The following is a 25,000-nucleotide window of genomic DNA, read 5'->3' as shown; positions in this document are numbered from 1 at the left end:
GCAAAAATAAGAATCAGGGGCTGAGTTGTCTTGTCAGTACCCAGATTTGAACACACAACCTTGTGGTCTTCTGACTAAGCTACACGGAGGCAATCAGTGACTACATTGTAAACAGCAACAAGTATGTCCTCATTTTGGGCACGTCATGTTTTTCACGTACAAACTTCTCTTCAACCGGGATTTCAGGTAATGGTCCATAGATTGCGTGTATGGATGTTTCACGCAAATTGCTCAGAAATCCAGGCAGAAAATCAGGTCTAAGCATTTTTCAAACTGCTCAAAATGGCAGAAAATCCGAGGGCGGAGCTTACTTGTCAAAGTGACAGATGTGTTCCCCATGAGTCAAGGAACATGTGGAAACATGTGCCATGCATTTTGGCCAAACAAAGCATGAGTTATGACTGTTCAAAGGTTTCATTTAAAAAATAAAATGCTATAGCGCCCCCCTTTGGCCAATTGGAGTAAGACTGCTTTCAGTGCTATTTGGCATGCCCCTCTACTATACTGTAAAGTGACATAGGCATATGACTCTGCATGTATGTATTAGAGGCAGAAGAAGAATCTTCACAAAACAGCCATTTCCATTGGCTCATGAAACTTTTTCACTTGTATTATGTCCAAAGTTCACGCGTAGACGCTTTTGTGCATTTTGATCAAAGATCCTGGGAGGAGATACATATTATTATTATATTTCATATAATATATAATTCAAAATGGCGGGTGATCTAAAGGTCAGAGGTCCAAAGTCCGAACACGAATGTCATTCGGCATGAGGAGACACGTATGTGTATCAAAGTGTCATTGCCGACGGTCAAACGGTTCATGAGCTATATATGCACATTAAATGTTTGCATTTTCAATTGAGTGCTATAGCGCCACCCTTTGGCCAATGGCCGTGGGCTTCGCATATAGTCACCGTTTGGCGTGCAGGCCCCTCTACCATGTTGCCACGTTTCGGCGAAAACCGACCGCACGGCTCAGCCAGAACTGCTATTTTTGTCGGAAGAAGGAGGAGGTGAGGAAGAAAATCCCCACAAAAACAATAAGTGACCAAAGTCATTTCGTGATTTCTCGGTCCCTTAATTAGGCGATATGTAATAATTGTGGCCTAGTACGGTATCCCTCTCCATTCTCTGTTTTTCACTCTGTCTCCCTGCTGTCGAATCGGCCTCAGGTCTTACAGTTTTTCCACGCTCGTTAACACATGTTTTTCACAACCTAACGGGCCGGCATTCTCAAAACTCAAAAATCTCACGCGCAAAATGCTAAACCCTGACACTCCTTTTCCATGATGACTCTTTGCCATCAAATCTCTTAACTGTTCCCAAAATGGAAACTCGTGTTTTCATTTGGTACACACAGCCATAGTTTCAAAATGACACACACATACCCATTCATTGAGTATATACACACAACTAAGCATTGGCTATAATGGCTATACACACTACCAAGCATTTACAGCACAAAAATGAAGTGAAACATTTAAAACACAATCATAGAAAAAAAATGGAACACACATGAATGACAAATATGACTCTGGAGAATGAGCCATTTCTCCTTTTGTAAAATGAGGAGAATAAGGTGGAAGGAATGGAGCCATATGTTCTAATGATGCCAGCGACCGTGTCTAGTGGCTGAGATTGGGTTGGACCCTCTGGCTCATGGTCAAACCACGATTGAGCACATGGTTGAGTCAACCACAGTTGCCCAAATCTCATGAGCGTTCTCCTTCTTCTTTCTCCTCCTCCTCCTCTCTGTCCATCTACTCCTCTACCTCCATCTCCTCCTCCTCCTCTCACTCTTACCCCTCTCCTTCTCTGGTTGTCGATCTCCAACCAGAGAAGGAGAGAAGGTTCTCCATTGTTCTTCACCCAACAAAACAGAGGCTCTCTCAAGCCCCTTTTATGCTGCAGTCCTGATAGAAAATTGTGTGTGTGTGTGTGTGTGTGTGTGTGTGTGTGTGTGTGTGTGTGTGTGTGTGTGTGTTGTAGGTTGATGCTTTGAGATTTGATGTGAGAAGTGTGTGCAACAACTGAACATTGTGTGTAGTGTTTGGACGACAAGGTGATGTGTAAATTGAGTCTAATGCAGATATGGAGTGTGATGTCGTGCAAATTGTGTCGAAGTGATTATAGGTACACGAAGTGAAGGTCGTGCAAATTGTGCCAAGTTTTAGATTTTTGCGTGTTTAAACAATCGTGACACAAAACTCCTTAGTTAGTGAGATAATCAACACGTTGCCACCATAATATGTTTCGTTCGCGAGCAGGAGGCGAAAGCATGACTTCTGGGAGCGGCTTCTGGCCCTCCTTCTTCAAGCCAATTATGATAATAGGGGACAGCACGGTCACCCAACCTCCTTGTCCTCCTGCCGTGTATACTGTTGGCACACAGTTGTACAGACAGGCAGGGCTGTAAACACAGTCATGTTGTTGACACTATACTGGTTTGAACTGGTCCAAAAAGGGATGGGTTGGTGCACGCCTGTATAGCATGCCAAGTTAACACACAATACACAGTGATATACCAGTCAGACGCCCTGAAAGGGGCGAGAAGCAAGGACGAGGCCGCGTATACACACACATGTGTGTGTGACATGTTTGACAAGCGTGTCACGAGGCGTGAAAAATGAGAACCGTCAATTACAGCAACTACATACTGGCCAATCACAGCAGGTCTCCCTATAGAAAAGCGGTGATATATCCACCAGCACGCTGCCATGGGGGGTTTTTCATTTCAAAATGTGCCTAATATATTTTTTTGCAGAATATAACAGTTGTTTTGACAAATAACTAGTGTGTGTGGGGGCGGGGGGGGGGGGGGGGGGGGGGGACTTAACACTTTCTCTATTAAAGCTAAACAAAGTGAAAGTGAACTATACAGCTGTGTTTGACTTTGCCAGGAGTTTTACAACGCTGTATCTTATTAATTAATTAATTTACTTGCATTTTGGTGTTAGCATCATGTTATGCTTTATCTATTTAAAAATAGCAGATCTACAAGCTCATAGCGCGCCACCGAGTGGCGCGCTACGAGCTTGTAGGTCTGCTATTTTAGAAAAATCTGACATTTTTAGAATCTGATCTCAGGTCAGAATGGGTTCATCAGACCAGTGTGTGTCCAGTGGAAACCTCATAGGAATCTGATCTCAGGTCAGAATGGGTTAAGCATTCTGTTCTACTACAAGCTCGTAGCGCGCCACCGAGTGGCGCGCTACGAGCTTGTAGGTCTGCTATTTTTGAAAAGTCGTAAAAAATGTGCCGCAAATCTTTGAATATATATTTCAGAGCGAACATTTTTAACTAAAATATTGGCTTCTGGGGGGGGGGGGGGTCCCTGGAACTACATATTTTGAGATGGGGGTCCGTGGCCCCAATAGAGATAATTCTGGGGGTCCTTGGAGCATGAAAAAGGTTTGAGCACCACTGACATTTTCATTGACCTCAGGCCAAAATGGGTTAAAAGCAACAGCTGGCAGAGATCTGCGCTCTGAGTGCACCTGTATAGTTCATTTCGGTATGGTGGACTGCTGTGGCTTGTTATGAAATTGCGATGAAAAAGGTTTATAGTCCCATGAGTACAGTGAGTACATGACTCAGGTACTCCTTTAGCTTTGACAGGGAATCCTTATGGCTTTGTCAGTGGGCTTTGAGGAGGCTGACGTAATACTGAAAACCATGTACTATACCGACTATAATCTTTTATGATACATTAAAACTTCAGAAACAGATTTGTAATATGTCTGCATTCTGATGCGACGACGAATACATACACCAAACCTTACATTAAGGATCTTCAGGGATGTTCTGTATTCTCTGTATTTGTTTGTCCATGTACAGTAGGTCTATATGTGTATGTATGTATATGATGTATGTGTATGTACAGTATATGTATATGTATATGTATATGTGCGTGCGTGCGTGCGTGCGTGTACAGTTGATATGGAGACAGAAGCGCAGGTTGTCCCAGTGCATTGTAGTTGCCGCTAAGAACGTAATGGAAAAAATCACTCAAGATTTACATGAAACACAGGAAATGCCCTCAATTGAGCCTGATTGCTTGTGTGTGTGTGTGTGTGTGTGTGTGTGTGTGTGCGTGCGTGTGTGTGTGTGTGTGTGTGTGTGTGTGTGTGTGTGTGTGTGTGTGTGTGTGTGTGTGTGTGTGTGTGCGTGCGTGCGTGCGTGCGTGCGTGCGTGCGTGCGTGCGTGTGTGTACAAAAGCTAGTCCTGAGCGTTGACCGCGGCGTTGACTGTATAGTTCCTGTTTATTGACAGTTTGTTGAGTGAAAAGCTCTCCTGCATAAACCATTGCACATCAGACAGTGTCCAATGATCACTATCTACTTAGTGGTCGAAGAAAAATACCCACGCAACGCTTGTTGAAGACAAGGTTTTTGTCCAAACCATCTATGTTACTGTGAGCCAATATGTCACCTTTGATTCCTTCTGTGTTTCAGTTGAGTAAAAAATAAACAAGAGGTGCATGTGCGCTTTACCGTCATTATTGGCACGCCTGCGTGGCTGCAGGTTGCACAGCTGATTTTTATGTTTTGATTAGGTGTTCCATCATGCTCGTTTGAAGCATGGCTAGGCTATTTCAACTACAGTACTATACTCTAGGACTAGCAAAAGTGATCTGGTATAGTTGTCGCAAAATGCTAACAGACCAGAGGAATTCCCAATAGTCTTGGCTACCCAGTTGGCTACTGTTACTACTAGTTACTTTGTTATTCTGACTGATCTGATTGATTGATATTATCTCGTCCGTACAAGATATTATCTCGTCCGTACGAGATATTATCTCGTCCGTACGAGATATTATCTCGTCCATACGAGATATTATCTCGTACGTACAAGATATTATTTGATCCTAGGGCCCCTTAACCTGACGCTGCCAGATCCAAGAAGCTTGCTACACAAGTTTGTTTCACAGCTTATTGGGATCTGGGATCTCGGGAGGCAATTCGATGACGGGGCTGTTAATTTTTTTCAAGATACTTGGTAGATGATTGGATGGGACCGTCTGTCTATCACCGTGTGGGCGTGCAAACACAACCAATCATATTGACGTGTCTGTATAGCTTCACATCCGGTTTCGCACATATCCCGCCCTTAGCTCACGCTGATTGGTTCGGTACAGGAGCTGTTCGGTGTTAGCTCAACTCCCTGAGAGATCCCAGATGGTTGCGGTGTTGGGGAACATGGTTACCCAATACCGCCCCCATCTGGCAAAGTCAGGTTAAGGGCCCCTAGGCCAACAAAAAACCTGACATGTGTAGTGCTTTTGGCATTATACAACAATACTTTTTGGGGGGCATCATTACTCCAGCCGGTTGAAACGCTTCCCCGCCTTTCGTATTGAAACAAAACGATAATAAACGTGTGCAATATATCACCCATTAAAATATAATTGTGTCATTCCATTATTGCACACCTGCGACCCATTGCAAATTAAATATTGTCGCGGCTCAGTGTCGCGTAATAAAATGATTAGTGTCGTCTAAGCTATATGAACATTTTAACGCAGAATGTATTACAAACAAATCATCCTCTGTTTATTAGCCTCAGGTGTGCTATTCAAAAGCAATGCGGTATAGGGATAAGCTGAAGGCATTGCCGTCTGAGTCTGATGAGGCGTTTTAGTGAAGCAGTACCACTCGCTCCTCCAAAAACACTTCCCAATGTGGGGTGCATACTTAGTTTAGACTAGTCATTGGTTAGACATGGGTTAAGGTTAGGTTTAGGTGTGCTGCCCCGTGGGAGGTTAGGTTTAGGGTGAGGGTTTGAGAGGGGTGCATACTTAGTTTAGACTAGTCATTGGTTAGACATGGGCTAAGGTTATAGGTTTAGGTGTGCTGCCCCGTGGGAGGTTAGGTTTAGGGTGAGGGTTTGAGAGGGGTGCATACTTAGTTTAGACTAGTCATTGCCATTGGTTAGACATGGGTTAAGGTTAGGTTTAGGTGTGCTGCCCCGTGGGAGGTTAGGTTTAGGGTGAGGGTTTGAGATAGGTTGTAGACAGTTGTAGGACTAATGACTGGTCTAGCCAATGACTTGTCTAAACCAAAAACTGTCTAAACTAAGTACTGCACCCGTTTGAGATAGGTTGTAGTTGTATAGGACTAATGACTGGTCTAACCAATGACTATAGTCTAATCCAAAAACTGTCTAAACTAAGTACCGCACCCCTCAATGTGCACTATAGCAGGGGTTTTCAAATGATTTTGACCCGGGGAGCACCATCCTGACTAAGCAACCTGGGCACCACCATCGGGTGGGGGTCCATATCACCCACCTGATAGACGTAATCTTCAAAAGCCATGCAAGTTTGAAATAATTATGATATTTTATTTAAAAAATAAATATGATTTTCTGGCGCATGGCCAGGGATCACCTGCAATACCACTGGTTAAAACACATTTTGGGCGAGAACCCCTTTTGGTGTTTGAAACATTGTCAGGAAAACAGTCTGAGCCTTGGGTCTGGACTTGCCTGTGGGTGTGACTACACTTTAGTTGTTGCTTTTTGTGCTTCTGCCCTGACTAATTGTCATTTCTTGTCATTCCAGTGCCGTCACTCCCACTCATCTGCTCACTCTCAATCAGCCAATCTGAGTGGAGCTTCACACCTGCACTCTGTTCATTTGTCACACTCAGTCTATTTAAACCCTGCTTGTCTCTTTGTTCTCTGCCAGATTATATCTCCTGTGTCCCTGTGCACTCTGCTCCAGTCCCACCAGTTTATGCCTGTTTTTGTGCTTTGTTCTTTGACCACCTGCCTGGATTCTGACCTCCCTTTTTGCCTGCCGATTTGGACTTGTTTGCCAGTGTTTTTTGTGGATTCGTTTTCATGGACTTGTGTTGGACTACATTTTCCTGTGAACTGACTCAATTAAAACTCTGTTTAACCTTCACCTGTTTCCGTCCGCTTCTGGGTCCTAAAATCATATCCTGACATTATAATCTGGCCAAGATGGACCCAGCGGGAATTGAACAGCTCCGAACCATTTTGGACCGACAGTCTGTCGCTCTGGGAGAGCATCATGATGAGTTGTCCAATATTGGAACTACACTGAATTCGTTTGGATCCGCCATGACAGTCATGACAAACCAACTCCAGCAACTTCAGGTACAAGTTCAGTCTACTGCTCCTTCTGCACCAGTTTCTCATCCCATACCAGCTCCACCTGCTCTGCCAACTCGAGAACCCCGCCTGCCTACTCCACAACCTTATGCAGGTGAACCAGGTACCTGTAGATCTTTTTTGACACAGTGCTCACTCAGCATTGAATTACAGCCTCTGACTTTTACTACTGAACGAGCAAAAGTTGCTTTTGTTATCACACTGCTTACTGGTCGGGCCAGAGAGTGGGGAACTGCTGTTTGGGAGGCCGGTTCTCCATTCTGCAATGATTTTCAAAACTTCACAGAGGAAATGCGCAGAGTTTTTGATCGTTCCATGCATGGCAGAGAGGCGGCCCGTCAGCTGCTGCAGAGCCGCCAGGGACGCAGATCTGTTTCCGATTATGCCATAGATTTTAGCACCCTTGCTACTAACTGTGGTTGGGGAGCTGAGGCACTTTTTGATGTTTTTTATAATGGCCTCGCTGAGAACATCAAAGATGAGATCGCCACTCGTGAACTGCCTAAGACCTTTAATGAGCTGGTTGAGTTGGCTATCCGTGTGGACAAGCGGGTGGCTCAGCGCCACCGTGAGAGAGACAGCCACAGTACGTCTGGGTTTTCAGCCAGTTCAGCCCCCCCATGTCCTTCAAGCCCTGAGCCGGTTTCTGTACCGTCTGTGGAGCCCATGCAAGTGGATCGTACACATCTGACTTCCGCTGAGAAACAGAGAAGGAGAGAGGCCAAGGCGTGTCTGTACTGTGGCACAGTAGGACATTTCATTGCTACCTGCCCGGTAAAAGGGAACGCTCGCCAGTAGACCGGGGAGTACTGGTGAGCGTGACCCCTGTTCAAAGTTCCCCAACATTGCGTACTCTGTTGCCTGCTACATTGACCTGGGGGGGTCAGCAACTCCCCCTTTCCGTGCTGGTGGATTCTGGTGCTGACGAGAGTTTCATCGACACTGGGTTGGCTGCACAGTTGGGCGTTTCCATCACCGCTCTACAGTCACCACGGCAGGCCAATGCACTCAATGGGAAGAAGCTCGCCAGTATTTCCCACATCACAGCCCCGGTGAGTCTTCTTTTATCTGGCAATCATCATGAGGAGATAGCCCTGCATATTATTGACTCACCTATGGCTCCTATAGTTTTAGGTCATCCCTGGTTGGTTAAACATAATCCTCATATTAACTGGGTTATGAATACCATTGTGGGTTGGAGTGATTTTTGTCACTCACACTGTCTCCGCTCTGCCCAGTGTTCTGTCCCCCCCCCTATAATCACTCAGGAGGACTTTCCTGATCTGTCTGCAGTCCCACCTGAGTATCTGGACCTTCGACCAGTATTTAGCAAGTCCCGGGCCCTATCTTTACCACCTCATCGCCTCTATGACTGCCCTATTGATCTGTTGGAGGGAACTAGCCCCCCCCGGGGTCGCCTTTACTCACTAGCGCCGCCTGAGGTCAGGGCGATGAATAAGTACATTAGTGAGTCACTGGCAGCTGGAATCATCCGGCCCTCCTCTTCACCTGCAGGGGCAGGTTTCTTTTTTGTGAAGAAGAAGGACGACTCTCTTCGCCCATGCATTGACTATAGAGGGTTAAATGATATCACTGTAAAGAATTGTTATCCGTTACCCCTCATGTCCTCTGCTTTCGAACTGATACAGGGGGCTACTGTGTTCACCAAGTTGGACCTTCGCAACGCGTACCATCTGGTTCGCATTCGTGAAGGAGATGAGTGGAAAACAGCGTTCAACACTGCATCTGGACATTATGAGTATCTTGTTATGCCGTTCGGATTGACAAATGCCCCCGCAGTTTTTCAGAGTATGGTGAACGATGTGCTACGGGACATGGTGGGCCAATTTGTATTCATTTACCTCGATGACATTTTGATTTTTTCCCAGTCTGTCCAGGAGCATGTCCAGCATGTCCGTCGGGTGCTTCAGAGACTGTTGGAGAATCAACTTTATGTCAAGGCGGAGAAGTGCTCATTCCATCAAACTACAGTGTCTTTCCTGGGTTTTGTCGCCGGTGCAGGAGGAGTCCAGATGGATGAAGCGAAAGTGAAAGCGGTGGTCGACTGGCCCACCCCTCAAAACCGTAAGGACGTTCAGAGATTTTTGGGATTCGCCAATTTTTATAGGCGTTTCATAAGGGATTACAGTAAGATTGCTGCACCTCTCACAGATCTTACTTCTACCAAGATTAGGTTTTGCTGGTCAGACGGAGCCAGCAAGGCGTTTAATCTACTCAAAGGACTTTTCACTACTGCACCCATTTTGACACTTCCCGACCCCTCCCTCCAGTTCATTGTGGAGGTGGATGCCTCAGATGTTGGTATCGGTGCAGTGTTGTCCCAGCGTTCTGAGAGGGATCACAAGATTCACCCCTGTGCCTTTTTCTCCCATCGATTAGACTCCACCGAGAGAAACTATGCTGTCGGGGACCGTGAGTTGCTGGCAGTGAGAATGGCTTTGGAGGAGTGGCGTCACTGGCTTGAGGGCGCCTCTGTCCCATTTGTCGTCTGGACGGATCATAAGAATTTGGAGTACCTCAAGACGGCTAAGCGCCTAAGTTCTCGTCAGGCACGGTGGTCGTTGTTTTTTGCTCGCTTTAATTTTGTTCTGTCTTTCAGACCCGGTTCCAAGAATGGAAAGCCTGATGCTTTGTCTCGACAGTTCTGCAAATCAGAGGAAAGTAAGAGACCAGACACAATTCTTCCTTCACAATGTTTTGTGGCTGCAGTAACCTGGGATGTTGAAAAAGCAGTACGTAATGCGCAGCAACAGGAGTCAACCCCTGCAAACTGTCCCGCTAACATGTTGTTTGTTCCGAGCAACACACGCTCCCAGGTCCTCCAGTGGGGCCATTCTTCACAGCTCGCATGCCATCCTGGTGTCAGAAGAACCATGGCATTTCTACGTCAGCGCTTTTGGTGGCCGTCTATGACAGAGGATGTCAGGACCTTTGTTGCTGCCTGTTCAGTCTGTGCTCGAAATAAGAACTCCAACCAACCTCCTGCGGGTCTGCTGCAGCCTTTGCCCGTACCACAACGCCCTTGGTCCCACATTTCTCTGGATTTTGTGACTGGACTTCCCCCCTCCGATGGTAACACTGCTGTTCTTACGGTAGTAGACAGGTTTTCAAAATCTGCTCATTTCATTGCTCTTGAGAGCTTACCTTCTGCTAAGAAAACAGCTGAACTCATGATTGACAATGTTTTCAAGATTCACGGCTTATGTGTTGATGTGGTTTCTGACAGAGGCCCCCAGTTTATTTCACAGTTTTGGAGGGAATTCTGTAGACTTCTGGGTGCTACAGTTAGCCTGTCGTCTGGATACCATCCTCAGACAAATGGACAGACGGAGCGGGCCAACCAGGACTTGGAACGGGTGCTTCGTTGTGTGGCCTCTCAAAATCCATCCTCCTGGAGTCAGCGTTTGGCATGGGTTGAATATGCACACAATTCACTACCGGTATCCTCCACTGGGCTGTCCCCTTTTCAATGTTGTCTTGGCTATCAACCCCCTCTGTTTCCATCTCAGGAGGAGGAGGCCAGAGTTCCATCTGTCCAGGCCTTCATCCGTCGGTGTAAGAGGACCTGGAGGAGAGCTCGCTTAACTCTCCTTCGTCATGGGGAGCAGGTGAGGAAGGCAGCGGATAGACGCCGCACCAGAGCACCTCGATACCGATGTGGTCAGAAGGTTTGGTTGTCCACTCGTGATCTTCCATTGAGGTCATGTTCACGGAAGTTGGCTCCCCGGTTTATTGGTCCCTACCCCATCATTAAGATTATCAGTCCTTCAGTGGTAAGACTCAGACTGCCTAATTCTCTTCGTCGTGTTCACCCTACGTTCCATGTGTCCCGGATCAAGCCTGTTCTCCATAGTCCTCATGCACCACCATCCCCAGCCCCACCGCCTCCACGGCTTATCGATGGGTCTCCTGCCTACACTGTTCGCCAGCTGTTAGATTCCAGACGCCGTGGCAGAGGTATGCAGTACCTTGTTGACTGGGAGGGTTACGGTCCGGAGGAGAGAACTTGGGTTCCTGCTAGAGACATTCTGGACCGGTCTCTCATCCAGGATTTCCATCGTCAACATCCTTCTCATCCATCAGTGATGCCAGGAGGCATCCGTCAGGGGAGGGGTACTGTCAGGAAAACAGTCTGAGCCTTGGGTCTGGACTTGCCTGTGGGTGTGACTACACTTTAGTTGTTGCTTTTTGTGCTTCTGCCCTGACTAATTGTCATTTCTTGTCATTCCAGTGCCGTCACTCCCACTCATCTGCTCACTCTCAATCAGCCAATCTGAGTGGAGCTTCACACCTGCACTCTGTTCATTTGTCACACTCAGTCTATTTAAACCCTGCTTGTCTCTTTGTTCTCTGCCAGATTATATCTCCTGTGTCCCTGTGCACTCTGCTCCAGTCCCACCAGTTTATGCCTGTTTTTGTGCTTTGTTCTTTGACCACCTGCCTGGATTCTGACCTCCCTTTTTGCCTGCCGATTTGGACTTGTTTGCCAGTGTTTTTTGTGGATTCGTTTTCATGGACTTGTGTTGGACTACATTTTCCTGTGAACTGACTCAATTAAAACTCTGTTTAACCTTCACCTGTTTCCGTCCGCTTCTGGGTCCTAAAATCATATCCTGACAAACATTATGTTATACTTTAGCTATTGAAAAATAGCAGATCTACAAGCTCATAGCGCGCCACCGAGTGGCGCGCTACGAGCTTGTAGGTCTGCTATTTGTGAAAAATCGTGCAAATGTGGCTCAAATCTTTGAATATATATTCTTTCAAACTTCAAAGTGAATGTTTTTAACTCAGGTCTAAATGGGTTAAAAGCCCATGCTCTGTGTATGGGGACCAGAACTGAACTGACACTGTGGGAGCCGCAACCCAAGTTGAACAACTACATCGCATTCAAATAATTTCATATTCGATTCATTACAGTTGGTTGAAGTGGGTTGATTGCGAACGCAGTGAGCACTATAACTATGAGACCTAGCAGAACATGTCTGTGTGTCTGTCTGTGTGTGTGTGTGTGTGTGTGTGTGTGTGTGTGTGTGTGTGTGTGTGTGTGTGTGTGTGTGTGTCACGCTGTAATACCACCCGCCCGCCACCAGAGGGCGCATCTGTAACACAACAGGGGTGCAGTCAGACAGATATTTTGTGAAGCTAGTAAGGAAATCGGGATTTCCTGAAAGTTCATATAATGGCCTGTTGTGGCGCAGTCATTGGGCCCAAAAAAAAAACCCCATAGCCCCATAGAAGTCCATGTATTTGCGCCCAACTTCACCTAGACTGTATTACCGTAATAAACATGGTCATGAATACTTTCTGCTTCCAGTCACTAGTTTAAAGTCTCATTTCTAATGTCATAATATTCTTTTTGGAAAATTATGGTCCCATTTATAAAATAAATTACCATAAAGTCGCGTATGTTCTGAGGGGCGTGGCTACCGTTACAGTCTATGATCGGGATTCCCCACCCACTCGAGTCAAAATAAAAACCAACGGAGAAGAAGGGGGGAAGTCCCGCCTCGTTGTCTGGGCCAGCCAATGGGCCAGCTGGGCCCAAACGGATCTAGAAAGATGGCGATGTACAATTCAAGGACTGACAGGCTTCATTTTACGTTCATGTTAGACCCGCGGAACGCTTTGTCCATATTTTTTACAGTCTATGTATCACACACAAAAACACACACACACACACACACACACACACACACACACACACACACAGTCACACACACACACACACACACACACACACACACACACACACACACACACACACACACAAAACTTAAACTTAAAAAAGAACATAACTTAAAAAAAACTTAAAAAATGTATTTACGAAAAAAGCACGCACGCACACATACACACACTAAAGAACGTAACTTAAAAAAAATCTTAAAAAAAACACTTACAAATAAAATCATAATAAAAAAACCTTAAAAAAAGTACGTAATTCATTCTAATTGTTGTAATTGCAATTTACTCGTTTAGACTAGTTATGCTGTTTCATATCGGATAAAAATAATACATTTTAAAAAGGAAGCTTTGGGGACTTCACAATTAACAACGCATCCCCGGAAAAAATAGATACATCTCATTCACAATGTCACGAAGAAAAGCAGCAATGTGGACTTATTGGAATGCAGTCACATAGAGTTCCTCAGAAACCCCAAACGATTTCGTAACATGTCTGTCTGTGTGCATACTTTTGGACTATAGAGAGCCCTGTTTTCTTAGTCCCACTCCTGCTGGATTTCGGACTATTCCTGACCGCACCCCACAATGGTTTCCTTGTGTGACTGGCCACATAGTTAATTTCTGAAAGACCACTCGTGTTCCTGTTCGGAATTGTATGTCTTCATAATCCCTAAATATAGCCCCCGCATTACAAACAGAAACACAGAATGACAGAGACAGAGTGAGCAAGAGAGTGAAAGACGGACAGACGGACAGACAGACAGACAGACAGACAGACAGACAGACAGACAGACAGACAGAGGGCTTGGATATTAAATAGATCAATTATGCACGCATGCCGTGTAGAAGTTGCATATACTCCCCTGCATTCAGCCATGAGAAAAATTCAATATCAAGCTAAAACAAAGCATCACCACACATACAGTATGTATAGCCCAGTGCAGGTGTGGTCTATTGCGGGACGGCGCCATGCGGGTTTTCTGGGACTGCAGTTAGTTTTGTTTATTTATTTATTTGTTTATTTTACTGCTTATTTACCGGCCCACAGGTATTAAAAAAGACCTCGTGATTGATTGATTGATTGATTGATTGATTGATTGAATACTTTATTAGTCAAAAAGCACACCTGTGTGAAGTGAGGGGCGCTCTTATCATCGTATACATCATCATAACGTAACATGTTGTTTTGCTCGTGCACATGATGTGACGTACATTCTCTCCATTCATTGTCAGTGCGGGAATTGAATGTTTGTGTAAGATGAAAATCTATACACTAATAGCTGACTATAGGAGCGGCTAGTGCCCCTCAAGAATGAAAATGGCACGTGGTACAGTCAGACATTAACCCATTTTGGGGCGGGAACCCCTTTTGGTGTTAGCATTATGTTACGCTTTAGCTATTGAAACTTGAAAATTGAAATTTTAGGAAAATCGAAGAACGACTGACATATAGAAACATAGCTTTTTCAGAAAACTGTCATTGATGTGGAAGACATTTTTTAGAATCTGATCTCAGGTCAGAATGGGTTATACGGCTAAAAGGATAGTACATTCTTGGAACAACTGTACTGTATACCGACGCGCCTCAAGCCTGAAACGGCTGATCCGGGATCCTAAAAATCCAATGCAGGACTCCGCTGTAAATCCTTCCTGTTTACTGCGACTGCAGGTCGCATTAACCTATAGCCAAAAACGAAACCTACGGTTTTTTGAGTGAAATCACTGAATATACCTTTAAGCCCCATATATGGAGATCCCCGATGTCATCAATAATTGGCCGGCACCTCCACATGCAGGGCGGCGGAGGCTCAAAGGTCGCCAGTTTGAACCTGGAGCTCCCCCAGAGTCCTTGAGCAAGACACTGAACCCCGAAGGGTTGGTGCACCTTGCATGGTTTCCGCCGTCATCGGTGTATGAATGTGTGTGTGTGTGTGTGTGTGTGTGTGTGTGTGTGTGTGTGTGTGTGTGTGTGTGTGTGTGTGTGTGTGTGTGTGTGTGTGTGTGTGTGTGTGTGTGTGAATGGGTGAATGTATAATGCACAATCTACGTAAAGCGCCTTGGATAAAGGCGCTATATATAAATGCACCGTTTACATCTGACCTCAAACCCTTAGAACTCCATATATGGATATATGTCAAGAACCTCTTCTCCTTCCACCATCCATCCTTCCTCTTCGACGTCTCCCTTGTGACCGATACCCGTCCATTTAAACGGGCCTTATTGCCCCCAAAGTCATTAGTGCAGCCGCGCCCCGGCAGCATTATAGATCTCCATACATGGAGCTGACCTGTTCTGACATTCCATATGTTGATCTGACCCCCTGTGCATGCCAAAGCGTCATGAGCGCTCGCCCCTTGGGCAGTCCGCTGTCACCCAGGCGGGCGGATTGCGTGCACGCGAACCTCAGGCATCTTACAAGCATGGGCAATGTACGTATATATATACGCTTGGGACGGGAAGTTGCAGGATTTTGGGGGGCGGAAGTATACCGCTCAAGGAAATGACTTACAAATCCGCTTAAACAGCTCCGTGAATGGAACAAGTGTCGTGATTAGGTTGACAAAATAGCGTATCCAGGGGAAATATTGTCACAGTGTGTGTATCAGAATGGAACCCAAGTGCAGGCAACACAGGCAGAGTAAGTAGTTTAATAGCGACCAAAACCAAGGGAAAAGGCTTACATCGAAGAACATCAGGCATAGGTCAAAACCAAGAAAGCAGTCCAAAAACAGGCAAACAAATCCACAGGGGCGCAGGCAGAATATCAGAGTCCAAAAAACAGGCATGGGAGGTCAAAATCCAAAACTAGTAAATAATCTCAGAACACTAGGAAAATACAGAGAACTGGAAAGCGCACGCATGTAACAATGGTTATCTTCCATAGCAAGGAACGAGGCAGAATGAGTCCAGTTTTATATAGGCGGTGGCTTGATTGCAGAAGTAGGCACAGGTGTGTATAATGAGAAGGGAACTGTTGGGCTGACGAGGCAGTGGGAGACAGGTGTGTATGGGTCTGCAGTGTGTTGGAATAGAATGTGTCCTAAAGTCTTCGGTGCTACTGGATTTCGCCCTACAGCGCCGAAACAGCGGTAAAATAGGAGTATGAATCGGCCCTATAAGCCTGAGTGGGACCGACGCTACAGTATAGGCGTCTTACTGGTTTATTTGTCTCTTTTGCCATTGGGCAGTGCTTTTTATTAATTAACGGTTATTATTATCTCACTGTTTCTATCTGTAACTTTCTTTTTCGCTGCCAATTAAGGCCTTGGTGTTATGCTATACAGTATACATGAAGTTATCATGTCGTGGAGGTTTGGAGGGACAGAAAGAGAGACATGAGATTACAGTAACCATATCGGTGAGCTATATCTAGAGGGAAAACAGCAAGACATGCAACAACAAACAAGCAATGTCCCTCCTTAAGTTTGGGGGCGGGAACCCTTTTTTGGTGTTTTAAACATTATGTTATAATTTATATAGCTATTTTTTTTTACTATTTTTTTATCCCACGATTTTGTAACCCATTTTTCACCCCTGTGTCAATCATCTAATGTGACCCTGGGCTCTACACACCCTCCGCCAACCTAGTCCCCATATATTGGGGACAAGGGGAGAGCAACGGACTTGAACTCATGCTTCCTTCATGCCTGAGTGTCCAAGTTGCTCCTTTTACACCTGACAGGGGGGAGTTTCTAGTTATATAGCTATTTTTGAAAAATCGTGAAAATATTTATTTCCTTTTTTTTTTTCTTTTTTTTTTAAACATATGTTTATTCATTTTCTTTACAGTACACATAAGTATTTTCAACAATTGACATATATCCCCCCCCCCCGCACATCCCCCTGGCAGCACAAATACAAACAAAATCTTATCACAAAATTATTTGACAATAATAAATACAACTAACTAAAATAAATAAATAATGACAAAACGAAAAATAAAACGAAAAACGAAAATAAAACACATTACATACAGTTAAACAAACAGATTCACAATGTCCATCACAGTTCCCTGTACCCCCGCCCCCCCAGCAATTTATTTTCATTTTTAATTTTGAGGTCAGGCCTAAATGGGTTAAGGCAGGTGCTTGGGGACAGAAGATGACGTGACTGCAGGGACAGAGAGAGAGAGAGAGAGAGAGGGACACAGAGAGAGAGAGAGAGAGAGAGAGAGAGAGAGAGAGAGAAAGCGGCGCGATATGAAAGGGCTTCAACATTAGCCTCGAACAGATCATGGATCTCCGTCGTTTTGATCAGATTGCCGCTGTACTCCCTTTAACCCATTCTGACCCGAGATCAGATTCACACGAGGTTTCCACTGGACACACAACTGGTCTGGTGAACCCATTCTGACCTGAGATCAGATTCTAAAAAAATGTCAGTCGTTCTTCGATTTTTCAAAAATAGCAGACCTACAAGCTCGTAGGTGGCGCGCTACGAGCTTGTAGATCTGCTATTTTTCAATAGCTATAAAGCATAACATGACGCCGACACCAAAATGGGTTCCCGTTCAGAATGGGTTAAATGTAAATAAGCCTTTGGGTCCCCCCCGTGTCGTTGCAGTCAGTCAGACACGATGCCACGTCCACTGCGCCGACGCTGCGTTTTAATACGCGCCCAGACCGGCCGTCACACGGTCACAGCCGAGTGCAGTCGTAAAAAACACAGAACGCAACTCAACCAATAGCACACAAAAAGGTGTCGTCGACTGCAGGCCTCTTCTCGGGGCGTGCAAAGGAACAGAACAGTTGCATAAGGCTTTAAACACACACACACGCGCACGGTCAATCCCCTCACTTGGCTTGTCGGGGCGGCGGCGGCTGTGTTTTCGAAAACACCCCGGGCTGAATGGGAGCGTGGAAGAGATGTTGACATTTCTGCAGCAGTCAACCATCAAAATAAAGCCCCGTGAGCTGTGCTGTTAGCTCGTGGCCCCCGCCGTGTCGTCTCTCAACACCACCACTCTTATCTCTTTGACTGTTCTCTTACCCCTCTCTCTCTCTCTCTCTCTCTCTCTCTCTCTCTCTCTGTCTTGCCCCATGCATGGAAAAGTTCCCACTGTCAACGCTCCCACTTTCTTTTCAGTATTCCTCTTGAGTAGAAACGTTCACTCTCGCTATATACACTTTTAACCCGAACCTTCTATCAATACACTCCATTTCAACTTCATTCTAAAGTAAGTAAGTAAGCCTTGCCGAGCCATGAGGCCCATATAGGGGGCAGGAGCCTATGGGCTGTATTTTGCGTGTCTTAACCCATTCTGACCTGAGATCAGATTCATACGAGGTTTCCACTGGACACACACTGGTCTGATGAACCCATTCTGACCTGAGATCAGATTCTAAAAATGTCAGTCGTTCTTCGATTTTTCAAAAATAGCAGACCTACAAGCTCGTATCGCGCCACTCGGTGGCGCGATATGAGCTTGTAGATCTGCTATTTTTCAGTAGCTAAAGCACGACATGATGCTAACACCAAAATGGGTGCCCGGTCAGAATGGGTTAAGTACCAGGTCTTATTCCCTATAACTTGAGTAAACTAAAGACCTGGTAGGCGTGATCAATGCCATTTGGCTATTCTGAGTGGCCAAAGAGCATTGACCACGCCTCCAGGTCTTTAGTTTACTCAAGTTAGGGAATAAGACCTGGTACTTAAGACACGCAAAATACAGCCCTATATCTCCTGTTTCTGTAGCTTGATGTACAAAGTACACCCCCTGGGACATGACGCTATATAGTATGTCGCATCCCCCCCCCCCCCCCCCCCCCCCCCCCATCCTTGCCCTAATTGTTTCTCTCCATCTGCACCGCCCACACACACACTTCTGCGGCGTGTGTACGGGAGACAAACGCCAAAGTCTTGAGTTCCGTATAGATATCCGAATGAACCCAATTAACAAAGTCTTATAACAAGACTTTCCAGAAACGATGGCGATTCCCTCAGTGCAGATTTGCCCCCCTTGTGCATTTGCCCTGGTTTTCCCTGTGACTTGTTCTACACAGCGATTAGAGATTCAACAAGTCATCCACCACCCCCCCCCGCCCTCTCTCCATACAGGGACCTGAAGCTGGATAACATCTTGCTGGACGCAGAGGGCCACTGTAAGCTAGCAGACTTTGGCATGTGCAAGGAAGGGATCTTAAATGGAGTCACCACGACCACCTTCTGCGGCACACCGGACTATATCGCACCGGAGGTATATAACGCCTCTCTCTCTCTCTCTCTCTCTCTCTCTCTCTCTCTCTCTCTCTCTCTCTCTCTCTCTCTCTTATATTTCCGAAATGGATGAAAATGAAATGTATATATAGGTCTGAAGTGGTTAACCCATTCTGACCCGAGATCAGATTCTAAAAATGTCTTCTATATATCCTGACAGTTTTCCATTCTGACCCGAAAAAAAAAATTCTTCTATGTCAGTCGATTTAAAAAAAATAGCAGACCTACAAGCTCGTATAGCGTGCCACTCGTATAGCGTGCCACTCGGTGGCGCGCTATGAGCTTGTAGATCTGATATTTTTCAATAGCTAAAGCACGACATGGTGCTAACACCAAAATGGGATCCCGCGCCTAAAATGGGTTACTGTATATATTTTTTCAAATAGATGTAGTGGAGTTAAAAGTATAGTAATAACTAATATTACTAATGTATTCACGTGTGTATATACTGTGTGTTTAGATCCTACAGGAACTGGACTACGGCCCGTCCGTGGACTGGTGGGCCCTGGGCGTCCTGATGTACGAGATGATGGCCGGACAGCCTCCGTTCGAGGCGGACAACGAGGACGACCTGTTTGAGTCCATCCTGCACGACGACGTCCTCTACCCGGTCTGGCTCAGCAAGGAGGCTGTGGCTATCCTAAAAGCGGTCAGTATACGGTGGGGTTCCTTTCCTTTCTGCCGGCCGGCCCTGACACCCATAGGTGTGTTCTTTTCACCCACTGTGTAATATAATAAACGGACAGTAGGTGGCAGTAGGGCAGTAGGGCAGTGACCGGGGGACAGTGGTTTGATATACAAGGGGGGGGGGGGGGGACATGGTCATTTGTCAGTTCTTTACATATTATGAAACTGCACACTGTAACCTTTTAATATGATGTATTGCTCATTGAAATTGGGGGGGGGGGGGGAAATGAAGAAGATATGACCATCTGAAACTTGTTGAACCGGAAACCCCCAAAAGTACAGAATTTGCCCTGCAAAGTTTTAAAAGAAAAATATACCGGGGGTTGCTTATTTTCTCTCGCAGAATCTGGCAACCCCCGCAACGATAGCCGTTAGCTACATGAGCTAATATATTGATATCAATCCTGTAGCTAAAACTAGTACATTGTCGTGCTATATTACATATCGATGCGATTACTGCGTTATTATGACCTTAATTTTCATGGCAGGTACATTCCAAAGCAACTAATAGTAACCACGTTATGGTGACATATTGTTACAATTTATGTTTACATTAATATTATTATATTATAATACTGTTATAGAGACATTTTTGCAACGACTTAATGACACTAAAACGACTTTCTGACGGAATAAAAACATTCTTTAACATTCCAACTGTGTTAATGTGGCTAAAAACGAACAGTTTTTGACAGTTTGTAGGACCACTACCAGTTGACCTGTAGTAAGTCTCATGGTCGGGGGGGTAGGACCAAGTCTCATGGGATTTGGGATTTGTTTATAAACATTTTGGTATTTGTAAACATTTGTGATTTGTTTATAAACATTTGTGATTTGTTTATAAACATTTTGGGATTTGTTTACAAACATTTGGGATTTGTTTATAAACATTTGGGATTTGTAAGTCTCATGGGGGGGGGTAGGACCACTTCCAGTTGACCTGTAGTAAGTCTCATGGTCAGGGGGGTAGGACCAAGTCTCATGGGATTTGTGATTTGTTTATAAACATTTGTGATTTGTTTATAAACATTTGTGATTTGTTTATAAACATTTGTGATTTGTTTATAAACATTTGTGATTTGTTTATAAACATTTTTGGGATTTGTTTATAAAAATTTGGGATTTTTTGTTTACAAACATTTGGGATTTGGTTATAAACATTTGGGATTTGTAAGTCTCATGGGGGGGGTAGGACCACAGTAGCGGTCGAAAGCACTTGCGCGCTCTGCTTGCAGTGTACAGATTAGGGGTGTCAAAAACAATCGATTCCCGTTTTACGAACGATTCAAAATCGAATAATTTCCAAAAATGTAGATAATTTTTTTTGTTACATTTACGGGAGTTTTCACTACATGGTGTTTGTGATATGAAATGTAAGCTTATACCCTAATCACAGTAAACATCATGTCTTCAGTCATTTTCAACTTACTGTAGTCACTTCAGTTGGCTGGAGTAGATTGTGCTGAAATCCTATGTATTGAACCGATAATCTTTTTGAATAGAGAATTGTTTTGAATCTGGGGGGGAAAAAAAGCTTTCGAAGTTTTTGGATTGAGAATCGAGTTGAAACCCAAAGATTCACAGCCCTAGTGCAGATGTAACCAAATGGGTTTGGGATTTTCTGTCTTGACGCAGGGACATCAACTGGTCCTTTAGATATGACCTCCTAATCTCAAGGCAGACACAAGGCTAACCACCACAAGGCCCGTGAGCTGGTGGTGCATCTGTGTGTGAAACTACAGGTGTTTGCACGTGATTGTCCAGCTTCCATGTACTGTACAACCCTATACAGTATAGAGCGTATTATTACCTTCTTTGTCCTTTTTTTTTGGTCAATTTTTATTCAGCCCATTTTGAACTGAGATCAGATTTAAAAAAATGTCTTCTACATCCTGACACTTTTCTGAAAAAGCCATGTTTCCATGTCAGTCGTTCTTCGATTTTTCAAAAATAGCAGACCTACAAGCTCGTAGCGCGCCACTCGGTGGCGCGCTACGAGCTTGTAGATCTGCTATTTTTCAACAGCTAAAGCGTAACATAATGCTATAACACCAAAAGGGGTTCCCGCGCAAACTCGGTTAGAGTAGCCAATCATGTTTCACCCCCCCCCCCCCCTCTTCTGCCCAATTTAGTCATGATCAAGCCAATGAATTCCTCCCCACGCACGTATAGACTGTGTTGTAATCATATACTGTCTCACCTATACCAGTTATAGGAACCCCCACCGGGAGGACGTATCGGGTCCTCGTCCTATACAGTCCTCCCGCCCAACACTCCCTACAGGCGCCGCCGCCCCAGCCATGTGGAAGAAATAACTATACGATAACTATATAAACTCATTTACACTATCTATAGTATATATATATATATATATGTATGTATTTCACGTTCTCGACTTATAGAATACAGGCTACCGCTTGTCCATGTCGATCCATGAAGTATAAACGTGTGTGTGTGTGTGTGTGTGTGTGTGTGTGTGTGTGTGTGTGTGTGTGTGTGTGTGTGTGTGCGTGCGTGCGCGTTCGCACGTGCATGCGTGTGTTACAGTGCATCGGACAAGGACATTTGTTTGTTCATTCTTATTTTTCCACTGCAAGCGTTTATTTTGGCCTAGACTGTGTGGGTTCGCCGCCGGCACATATAGCCTTGTGGGAAAGTGTGTGTGTCTAACTCGGAGCAGCCTTATTGGACTCTGACCAGTCACATGATAGTATAGATGATAGCGGTGATTGGCTCTCTCTCTCGTCTATTCTATTCTACTATCCCCCCCCCCCCCCCCCCCAAAAAAAAGCATACAAATGTCATGAGCCTCAAAGATATATATACAATTTAAAAGAAGAATACGGTATGAAATTATCCTATGATTCTAAGGTCACACGGCCTGATGTATATATACTTCTTTCCGTGCCAGGGTTGTTGTTGTTGCCTTGAAAACATGAGGGTGCATAAGGTTATGCTTAAACTTTAGATTTTTCTGTGTGGAGTTTGCATGTTCTCCCCGTGTCCCCTAGGGTAGATATACCCTCACAAAAAACATGCAGTAATCCTGGTCTCTAAACTGCCTCCCCCTGGCCAGCCGGGGCGCCTGATGGAGGGGAAAGGAACTGGTTGGAATAACGTGTTCCTTCCACGCGCTACGACGTCCAACCAGGGAAACTCCCCCCCTGTCAGGTGTAAAAGGAGCAACTTATTGGACACTCAGGCATGAAGGGAGCTATGAGTTAAGTCCGTTGCTCTCCCCAGGTTGGCGGAGGGTGTGTAGAGCCCAGGATCACAGTAGATGATTGGCACAGGGGTGGAAAAATGGGTTACAAAATCGTGGGATAAAAAAAATATATATATAAAAATAAAAATAAAAAAACTTTAGATTTTTATACTATTTGGAAAATATCATTGTGAGCTTGTAGATTGGTATAGATTTGAACAGTTTTGAACAGTTTTTCAAATTTTGTAAAACGTGGCATAAAGGTAAGGCGGCGTGCAAGACGCAAGGCCGTAAATCTACAAACTTGTGACATGTTGTGAGCTTGTAGATCGGTTCCTTTTTCTCTTCACCTTATCTCTCTCTCTCTCTGTGTGTGTGTGTGTGTGTGTGTGTGTGTGTGTGTGTGTGTGTGTGTGTGTGTGTGTGTGTGTGTGTGTGTGTGTGTGTGTGTGTGTGTGTGTCTCTCTCTCTCTCTCTCTCTCTCTCTCTCTCTCTCTCTCTCCTCCTAATTAGTTTATGACTAAGAGCCCTAACAAGCGTCTGGGCTGTGTGGTAACTCAGGGTTTGGAAGAGGCCATCAAGCTCCATCCATTCTTCAGAGAGATTGACTGGGACCTGTTGGAGCAGAGGAAGACCAGACCGCCGTTCAAACCACGCATTGTGAGTCGTTACCTCCGCTCGCATACGCACGCACGCACACGCACACGCACACACACACGCACGCACACGCGCACACACAGTCATGGTACACATACATAATATATGAATGAAAGATATAATTGCCTTTGTATGGCTGCCAAGGCCGAACACATTTCATGTAACACTGAGGAATGCTCCATAAAATGACAAGATATGCTTTGTATAGACCCAGAATTATACATCCATTAAAGGTAGAGTATAAGTGATTTCACTCAAAAAACCTTAGGTTTCGTTTTTGGCTGTGGGACCCCTAAGCCTTCGTCCAATCAGGATAGAGAGTCAAAAATGAAACCTAAGGTTTTTTGACCCCCAGGGGTTTAACTGGGGACAGGGAGGAACTCCTTATATGGTCAGCACACTCTAGTATAGTAGAGAGGATTATCACGACAAAACAAAAAAATAAGTGATATTTGAATTATTAAGTGAAATCACTTGCTCTACCTTTAACCCATTCTGACCGGGCACCCATTTTGGTGTTAGCATCATGTTATGCTTTAGCTATTGAAAAATAGCAGATCTACAAGCTCATAGCGCGCCACCGAGTGGCGCGCTACGAGCTTGTAGGTCTACTATTTTTGAAAAATCGAAGAACGACTGACATTTTTTAGAATCTGATCTCAGGTCAGAATGGGTTCATCAGACCAGTGTCTGTCCAGTGGAAACCTCGTATGAATCTGATCTCAGGTCAGAATGGGTTAAGGAAAATTGTGTTTTGTTTTGTTTTGTTTTGTTGTTTGCAAAACCAGGTTGGCACTTAAGTGGTTCCGACCTGGAATGGCAAATTGTATACAGTTATTATTTGTGCTAAATGTTTTGTATAAGTGGGATGACATCTCTCTCCTCTCTTCTTTTCTGTCCTCTATATTCTCCCAGAAAACCAAAAGGGACGTGAATAATTTTGACCAGGATTTTACTCGCGAGGACCCTGTCTTGACACCGGTGGACAATACCATCATTAAACAAATTAACCAGGACGAATTCAAGGGCTTCTCCTACTTTGGAGAGGAGACTGTGGCATAGACAGTATACAGTACGCTTATGAACACACACACACACACACACACACACACCACACACACACACACACACACACACACACACACACACACCTGTCTATCTTTCTCCAGCGCACGTGAGAGCCAAGAACACTCATCCTTTCATTGAGTCACAACTCATGTGTATACAGGCCGCGTCTCTATAACGAAACGGTATATCAAACGAAAATGAAATGTCGGAATGAATCGGATTATAGACCCCATTTGCGCTGCGTTCCTGTGACGGAACTGAACGAGCAAATAGAATCACGCCACACAACCCTGGCCTCATGGCACAAGTCAAATGACGTCTT

General features: G+C 44.9%; 1 protein-coding gene across 1 annotated transcript in view; it reads left to right on the top strand.

The window, feature by feature from the left end:
• The window catches only part of LOC308328882 (protein kinase C epsilon type-like), a 111,894-nt gene extending 86,901 nt beyond the window's left edge, over positions 1–24,993 (top strand). Inside the window, exons 12-15 of the mRNA XM_080782994.1 lie at positions 18,903–19,041; positions 19,522–19,710; positions 23,467–23,613; positions 24,526–24,993. Of these exons, the coding sequence (XP_080639120.1) occupies positions 18,903–19,041; positions 19,522–19,710; positions 23,467–23,613; positions 24,526–24,672 (622 nt within the window). The 3' untranslated portion in view covers positions 24,673–24,993. The remainder of the gene's footprint in view (positions 1–18,902; positions 19,042–19,521; positions 19,711–23,466; positions 23,614–24,525) is intronic.
• Positions 24,994–25,000: the final 7 nt, after the last annotated feature.

This window comes from Protomyctophum bolini (assembly GCF_963924005.1).
Source record: "Protomyctophum bolini genome assembly, chromosome: 14".
NCBI classification, from domain to species: domain Eukaryota; kingdom Metazoa; phylum Chordata; class Actinopteri; order Myctophiformes; family Myctophidae; genus Protomyctophum; species Protomyctophum bolini.
The sequence above is the reverse complement of the archived record's forward strand: the minus strand, read 5'-3'. Positions and strand labels throughout refer to the sequence as shown.